Source organism: Microchirus variegatus, assembly GCF_963457635.1.
Source record: "Microchirus variegatus genome assembly, chromosome: 2".
In the NCBI taxonomy this organism is placed as follows: Eukaryota; Metazoa; Chordata; class Actinopteri; order Pleuronectiformes; family Soleidae; genus Microchirus; species Microchirus variegatus.
This window is the reverse complement of record NC_139803.1, coordinates 42,860,819-42,869,584: the sequence shown is the minus strand read 5'-3', so window position 1 is coordinate 42,869,584 and position 8,766 is coordinate 42,860,819. Positions and strand designations below refer to the sequence as shown.

At 42.3% G+C, this 8,766-nt stretch overlaps 1 protein-coding gene across 1 annotated transcript; it reads left to right on the top strand.

Annotated features, from left to right (window-relative positions):
• Positions 1-975: 975 nt before the first annotated feature.
• slc25a11 (solute carrier family 25 member 11) lies at positions 976-7,072 on the top strand. Its single transcript, XM_083910019.1, has 9 exons — positions 976-1,146; positions 2,878-3,030; positions 4,451-4,568; positions 4,638-4,726; positions 4,803-4,893; positions 4,983-5,073; positions 5,147-5,246; positions 6,463-6,514; positions 6,614-7,072. The coding sequence occupies exons 1-9, from the start codon at positions 1,082-1,084 to the stop codon at positions 6,767-6,769; spliced, it is 915 nt and encodes a 304-aa protein (XP_083766145.1). The 5' UTR covers positions 976-1,081; the 3' UTR covers positions 6,770-7,072.
• Positions 7,073-8,766: the final 1,694 nt, after the last annotated feature.

Genomic DNA, 8,766 nt, shown 5'->3' with positions numbered 1-8,766 from the left:
GATCTCCTCTTTGACCAGGGTCTGGGTCTGGGCCTGGACCTGGACGTGGACCCGGTCCTGGTCTCGGTCCTGGTCCCACATGTCTTCTCTCTGCTCCTCACGGATTGGGTTTCCGCCTCTCTTCTCGTGATGTCGGCGGATGGAGCGAGACTTGGCCAAGCCCCGCCCCCTCCTGGTTACTGTTGCTAGGGGCTTAAAGTTTCTGCCAGAGCGAAGAAGAGAAAGAAAACAAACAAAACAAAGGACAGCAAACAGAGAGTAAACAAATAAACAACAACAAAAACCACGTGAAACTTTATTTAACGTCAACATCGACGTTCAATGTTTATTTGACTTCATACTTTGGTGATATTTATTGACATTTTAAGAGTTTTAATCGTTTGTAAAGATGTAAACAATTAGTGTAAATGTACATCACACAGTATGTAACATGACTTAGCAGTAAGTTAAGCTAAGCTAAGATATATGTATGTTGCATGAGCATAACTGTACGCATACATACTAACAACATATAAATACATGTATATACATATATATATGTATATATATATACATATATATATATTTATATGTGTGTGTGTGTATATATATATACGTATACATACTGTATATACTGTACATGTGTACATATGGGATGCTAATTCCTGGTGTTGCTAACTCATGTAAAACTTTGTAAATAAGGCAAGCAAGTATAACATTTATGGAATGGAATTCAATATGAATGGTTTGTAAATGTAAATGTTAATGTTAAATAAACCATTTATTATAAACTACTTTGATCACGCGTTTTACTGATTATTCACGGTTTATTTGGGGGTTTGGAGCTTGGGATGTCCGAGCCACCGCAGGGACCCTGAAGGCATCGCACGCCGATCGGCTGTGTTCGTGGATCCTCGTACTCGCCTCGCGATTGGTCGGCTGGGCTGCGTATCTCCGGACGTGCCCCGCTCCAACAGAGTCACCTTGCTGCTGCTAACCGCCCCCCCCCCCCCACCTCCCCGACCCGGTCAGAGCAGCAGCTGGACCGCCCGGCTCCAGAGCCACACACAGCCACCCGAGACTCACCGGACCCGAGTGAAACATGGCAGACGGAAAGGCCAAGACGTCCCCGAAGGCCGTCAAGTTCCTGTTCGGCGGCTTGGCCGGGTAAGTGCTGCTGTTACTGCCGCTGCTGCTGTTAGCTGTCATGCTAGCGCGCTAATGTCACCGGTGAGACAGCTAGCGGCTAACAGAGGGGCTAACGAACAACAGTGCGACACATAGGAAAATAGAAAAGCTCATTGTTGTTGCGGTGACCGTGACGTGACATCCCCCTTCTCCCCGTTAGCTGCTAATGCTAACGTCCCGCGGCGGCGTTGTTGTGACGTCACGGGCGAAGCCTTGCAGCATCAATTAAAGCGTTTAACCTGTTCTAACCCGTTCTGACGTCACTCAGAGCTGTGAGTTATGTGAAGGTCACACTGTTGTTTCATGTTGTCTTCATGTTGTTTTCATGTTGTGTGACCAGATTAGATTAGATTACATAATTTGTCGTATACACTGTAAAAACACAGGTGGTTTTAAAGGGACAGTTCGGTTTGTTTGTTTGTTTGTTTTTGAGGTCATGACGCTATTTCCACAACGGAGCTCTAATAATATTAATAATATTAGACCATTTCAATATTAAAGGTGCCATATGTAAGAATGTGGCCAAAAACGGTTACTACATTCAAATTCAAAATACCGAGGTCTTTTAGGTTTCCTTTTCTGACCTAACTGGCAACCCGTGGTTGCTCGGCAGCTGAGACTCTACTGACTGCAATGATTGGTAGACGGCGGTAGGTGGCGCCACATGACGCCAAAACATTATTTGCAGTCTGCAAAATATATTTTTTTAATGCAAATATTTTGTCTGTACTGTTGTTGTTGGTGAGTTCAGTTTGTTATATGAACATTATTCCTGAGTCTCTGTGACATATTAGGAGGATTTTATGATTTATTACAAAATGCACCTTTAATATATTATAATAATAATAATAGTTTTAAGTTTAACACCTTTTTTTTACAGTGTGGGTGTAATATCTTTAGTGGGAAGATGAACATGTTTTACAGTGTAGTAATAGCTAGCTATTTGTCGTATACACTGTAAAAACACAGATGGTTTTAAAGGGACAGTTCGCTTTGTTTTTTTGAGGTCATGGCACTGTTTCCACAACACAGTTCTAATAATATTAATAATATAATATTATTATATTATTATTATTATGTTAGTGTGTATTTTCAGTGCTTTATCTGACTTTAACAACACTAAACTAAAGTTTGCGTCACTTTTCGGACCAGCTACGCCCCTCCATACCAAAGTCCATAGAGAAAACCATGGATTTTTAGCTCACTGGGAACACGGTGGCGCTGGTCTCCTGATGCCCCGTGTGGCAACGTCGTGTCGCCGAGGTTAATCTGAGCATAGGATTTCAAACGCGTACGTCACAGAATGACACGTTTGAACGAGTAAACGGAGGCAGCGGTGGATCAACAGCTGCTGTTTACCCTGACGTAAAATCACTGGTTTTCTCAATGGGGTTTGGTGTGGGAGAGTGAGTGCATGTGTGTCAAGAAGGTAAAACAACGTGCGTGTTACATCATCATCGCTGGTACGGCATCACCTGTGACGGCTGGTCTGAACTTTGACCTTGCACCTACCTGAGAGCAACAGAGGTGCATTCTGGGAAAGTAGATATCACGGTGTTTGGGATGAGATGTGAGCAAAGGTTCTCCTGACCGTCCGGATCAGAGCATCTCCGATTGTGTTACCATGGCAACAGCAGCAATCAGCTGACCCGTGTCTCCGCCCCCTGACTCCTCCCCCCCCCCCCCCCCCCCACCCACCCCTCCTCTCAGGATGGGTGCGACGGTCTTCGTCCAGCCCTTGGACCTGGTGAAGAACAGGATGCAGCTCAGCGGTCAGGGGACGACGGCGCGCGAATACAAAACCAGTTTCCACGCGCTCTTCTCCATCCTGAAGAACGAGGGCGTGGGAGGCATCTACACCGGGTACCTGTCAATCACTTTGTCTGTCAATCACTTTGTCTGTCAATCACAGGTTAGGGTGTCAGTCAAGAAGATGTGACGTGACTGCATTTCACCATGTTTTACAGTGTAGTTTTAAGATGATAGACATTTTAATAACAGTGTCAGTATAATTACTCACGTGAAACCATAACAAAATGTTTTATAGTGCGGTTACAGGACATTTTTCACACTATAATCATGAAAGTTTAACGCTTATTTTTACAGTGCGGGTGTACTAACTTTAGTGTGAAGATGAAAAATGTTTTTACATTTTAGTTATAGCTAGTTATTTACAGTGTAGGAAAAAAGATCAAGATGCCAGTATTGTTTTGCAGTGTAGGTAGAATTTATTTAGTGTTAAGATCCAAATATTTTACAGTTTAATTACAGTATTTTTTTTACTGAAAAGGTAAATATCAAAGACATTTTACAGTGTAGTTCCATTTTTTTTTTACAGTGTAGGTATGATTTACTTACTATCAACATTAAAAATGTTTTACAGTGTAATTACAGTAAATGTTTTTATTGTAAAGGTCAAAGACATATTACAGTGTAGTTACAGCAAAATAATTTTACAGTGTAGTTATGATTTATTTACTATCAACATTAAAAATGTTTTATTGTGTAGTTACAGCAATTTTTTAAAGTGTAGGTAGAATTTATTTAGTGTTGACATCAGAATATTTTACAGTGTAATTACGGTATTTTCTTACTGTAAAGGTAAAGATCAAAGACATTTTACACTGTAGTTACAGTACATTTTTTACAGTGTAGGTATAATTGACTTACTATCAACATTAAAACTGTTTTACAGCGTAATTACAGTAAATGTGTTTATTGTGAAGGTAACGATCAAAGACGTTTTACAGTGTAGTTACAGCAAAATCATTTTAAAGTGTCGGTAGATTTTAGTGTTAAGGTCAGAATATTTTACAGTGTAGTGACAGTATTTTTTTACTGTAAAGTTAAAGATCAAAGACATTTTACAGTGTAGTTACAGTAAATGTTTTACAGTGTAGGTGTAATTTATTTACTGTCAACATTAAAAATGTTTTATTGTGTAGTTACAGGTCGAATTTGTTCAGTGTTAAGATCAGAATATTTTACAGTGTAATTACAGTAAATGTTTTTATTGTGAAGGTAAAGATCAAAGACATTTTACTGTAATAACTAGTTTTAAGATTAAGGATGTTTTACAGTGTAGTTGAGGTCATTTTTTACAGTGTTGGTATCATTTCTTTCGTGTTTAGATTATTTTACAGTGTAGTTCCAGCTATTTTTTTTAATTGTTTTTTTTACAGTGTAGGTATAAATAATTTACTATCAACATAAAATATGTTTTATTGTGTGGTTGCAGTAAATGTTTTTACAGTGTAGAGAAGTCACTGTGTGTGTGTGTCAGTCTGTCGGCAGGTCTGCTGCGTCAGGCGACGTACACGACGACCCGCTTAGGAATCTACACCATCCTGTTTGAGAAGATGACGAGCGAAGACGGACGGCCGCCCAACTTCCTGCTCAAGGTGTGTTGCCGTGGAAACACGTTCATCCTTCTCTGGGAACGCTATTTTTAACGCGTCTCCCCCCCGCAGGCTCTGATCGGTATGACGGCGGGCGCTACGGGAGCGTTTGTGGGGACGCCGGCGGAGGTGGCGCTCATCAGGATGACGGCCGACGGACGGTGAGGCGGCGTCCACGCGCGTCTCGTTCCCAAACGTTGTCCCCGGGTTTTTTTTTAACGCTGTCTTTGTCCGCAGTCTCCCCGCAGACCAGAGGCGGGGCTACAGCAACGTCTTCAACGCCCTCGCTCGCATCACCAGAGAAGAGGGCGTGACCACGATGTGGAGGGTGAGGACGTTGTCACTCAGCGCTGTCTGAATTCTACAAAGTTGTTGCGTTAACATTTCCGACGTAAACGTTGACCTTTTGTGTTTCAGGGTTGTATTCCCACCATGGCTCGAGCGGTCGTGGTGAACGCCGCTCAGCTGGCGTCGTACTCTCAGTCCAAACAGGCGCTGCTCGACTCAGGTACACACACACACACACAGTGACACACACATATTTGGAGCGCAGATGTAATGTGTGTGTGTGTGTTTTCCAGGTTACTTTGGAGACGATATACTGTGTCACTTCTGTGCTAGCATGATCAGCGGCCTCGTTACCACGGCAGCGTCGATGCCCGTCGACATCGTGAAGACCAGGTGAGACGAACAAGAACAAGACGCTGTTGACGTTGTTGACTTTAGTGACGTGAACGATGTTGACGTCAGTGGTGTTTGTGAGGTTGTAGGTTTTTTGACGTAAGTGACGTTGATGACCCCCAGTGACATTGTTGACCCCAATGACGTTGTTGACATTAGTAACATTGTTGACCCCTAATAACGTTGTTGACATAAGTGACGTTGATGACCCCCAGTGACATTGTTGACCCCAATGACGTTGTTGACATTAGTAACATTGTTGACCCCTAATAACGTTGTTGACATAAGTGACGCTGATGACCCCCAATGACATTGGTGACGTTGTTGACCCCAATGATATTGTTGACATTAGTGATGTTGTTGACGTCCGTGACATTGTTGACGTCCGTGACATTGTTGACCCCTAATGACGTTGTTGACGTCCGTGACATTGTTGACCCCTAATGACGTTTTTGACGTAAGTGACGTTGATGACCTCCAATGACGTTGGTGACGTTGTTGACCCCAATGATGTTGTTGACGTCCGTGAAGTTGTTGACCCCTAATGATGATGTTGACCCCTAATGACGTTGTTGACGTCCGTGACGTTGTTGACGTCCGTGACGTTGTTGACATCCGTGACGTTGTTGACCCCTAATGACGTTGTTGACCCCTAATGACGTTGTTGACCCCTAATGACGTTGTCGACGTCCGCGACGTTGTGGTCGTCTGCGACGTTGTTGACGTCCGCGACGTTGTTGACGTCCGCGACGTTGTTGACCCCTAATGACGTTGTAGATGTTAGTGACGTTGTTGACGCTAGTAACGTTGTTGACCCCTAATGACGTCCTTGACGTTGTTGACCCCTAATGACGTTGTAGATGTTAGTGACGTTGTTGACGCTAGTAACGTTGTTGACCCCTAATGACGTCCTTGACGTTGTTGACCCCTAATGACGTTGTTGACTTTAGTAACATTGTTGACCCCTCACATCGTTGTTGACGAAATTGATGTTGATGACGTTAGTAACGTTGTTGACCCCCAATGACGTTGTTGATGTGAGTGACGTTGTTGACGTTGGTAACGTTGTTGGCCCCCAATGTTGTTGTTGACGACATTGTTTACCCCTAATGACGTTGCTCAGTTGAGTGACCTGAATGACATTCGTGACGTTGACGACGTTGTTGCTCGCTGTAACGCTGTTCTTTTTGTTGTTGTTTTTTTTTCCCCCCCTCAGGATTCAGAACATGAGGATGATTGACGGGAAGCCCGAGTATAAGAACGGTTTGGTGAGTGCTATTTGTTTGTAACGGCGTCTTCGTTTCCTGTAACGCTCGGCGTTTCCGATCGCGTGTCTCACGCACGCGTGTCTCTTGTGCGTCCACCAGGAGGTGCTGGTGCGAGTCATCCGCAAAGAAGGTTTCTTCTCGCTGTGGAAAGGCTTCACGCCGTACTACGCTCGCCTCGGTCCGCACACCGTGCTCACCTTCATCTTCCTGGAGCAGATGAACCGACTGTACAAGAGCCACGTCCTGGAACGCTGACACACACACACACACACACACACACACACACACACACACACACACACTCACACAGTACAATGAAGCTGAAGGAGTGTGCAGGAGTGGAGTTACACACACACACTCACACACTCATTTTTAGTTCTCAGTTTAACTTCTTTTTGCGGAGAAAAGAATGTGTCATTTCACGATGAAGAGAAAATAAAAGTCTTATTTGTAGAAACCACACGGCTTCAGGGACTGGATCGGTTACCGTGGTTACAGGAGAACCGAACAGTCCACGCGTTACGATCTGTGTTTGTGAATAAAAACCCCCGAACTCTTCACCGTCTTTGTTTGTTTTTTTCATTCTTTCATTCTTTCATTCATTCATTTCTCCGGAATTTTTGGACCGACTGCGTAATTTGTGTCGCGGGAAGTTAGCGCTATAGCGAAGTAGCGCTTGGCGTCGTTGACGCTGGTCAAACTGTGTCATTGAATTATTCACATTTCTCAAATAGCTAGCTAACGTAAAATGAATCAAGCTAATAATGTATCCGTTGTTACTTTTTAAAAACATATTTGTATAATGATGTGAATTAAACTTTGCAGAAAATTGGATTTTTGACGTGTCGTGGGGACCTTGTGTCACTGGGAGTTAGCGTAAAAGCTAAGTAGCAACTGTTTTTGTTAAATATTTCAAAAACAATAAATTTCAGTCCATAAATCAACATAATTGGCATAATATACAGACATTTTGTGTTGGACTTCTTTTTTTGTGTTTTTTTTTTTTAAAGTTAGCATAAAAGCTAAGTAGCCAAGAGGCTATTTGAGGCTATCGCCGACAGGCAAACTGTGCGTTATTTAAATTTAGAGTTTATTTAATCGTTTGCTCAACAAAGTCCACAAACTGGTTTTGATTTGAGCCTCGTGTCGTGGCGGCGTGTGTCCAGCAGGGGGAGCAGCGGAGTTACTGCTCAGGCTCTTTGTAAGTGATCCAAAAAGGGTTTTTTACAATTATCTTTTTTAAATTTAAATAATAGACTTCAACGCTCAGTGAGTAAAAAATGTAGGAGGCAGAAATGGAACATTCCAGCTTCACTGATAACAACGGGGCAGCCATTTTGTTCACAATTCATTGTGTGCTTGTATTAACAGCTTTGTGGGGTCCAAATTTTTTTGTATACGTTGCCTCGTTGGGACCTTTTTTCTGTCATAAACACAATCTCAGGGACTGGTGGAGGTTTAGCTCAGGATTAAGGTTAAGATTAGGATTATGTTTAGGTTAAGGGTTAGTTGTGATGGTTAATGTAAGGGTAAGAGGATCTAAAGACAAAAGATGTGTGTGGTTCTTGTTTGTGTGACCTCTTTAGGACCTTTTATGGCAAACACTGACCGATCAGTTCCTCATCTCTGAGGAACTGAGTTTAGGACTAAAGTCTTTTGAGTTTAGGACTAAGGATTAGGACTAAGGCTTTTTGAGTTAAGGACTAAGGATTAGGACTAAGGTCTTTTGAGTGTAGGACTCAGGATTAGGACTGAGGTCTTTTGAGTGTAGGACTAAGGATTAGGACTGAGGTTTTTTGAGTTTAGGACTAAGGATTAGGACTAAGGTTTTTTGAGTTCAGGGCTAAGGTTTTTTGAGTTTAAGACTAAGGATTAGGACTAAGGTCTTTTGAGTTTAGGACTAAGGATAAGAACTAAGGTTTGTTGAGTTCAGGGCTAAGGTTTTTTTGAGTTTAGGACTAAGGATTAGGACTAAGGCTTTTTGAGTTTAGGACTAAGGATTAGGACTGAGGTTTGTTGAGTTTAGGACTAAGTTTTTTTTAGTTTAGGACTAAAGCTTTTTGAGTTTAGGACTAAGGATTAGGACTAAGGTTTTTTGAGTTCAGGGCTAAGGTTTTTTTGAGTTTAGGACTAAGGCTTTTTGAGTTTAGGACTAAGGATTAGGACTGAGGTTTGTTGAGTTTAGGACTAAGTTTTTTTTAGTTTAGGACTAAAGCTTTTTGAGTTTAGGACTAAGGATTAGGACTAAGGTT

Bases quoted from the DNA above. Each gene is read 5' to 3' on its own strand.
- slc25a11 (XM_083910019.1), top strand. From the start codon at position 1,082: ATGGCAGACGGAAAGGCCAAGACGTCCCCGAAGGCCGTCAAGTTCCTG. The intron at 3,031-4,450 runs GTACCTGTCAAT...TGTGTGTGTCAG, and splicing joins GTGGGAGGCATCTACACCGG to TCTGTCGGCAGGTCTGCTGC. The intron at 4,894-4,982 runs GTGAGGACGTTG...TTTGTGTTTCAG, and splicing joins GCGTGACCACGATGTGGAGG to GGTTGTATTCCCACCATGGC.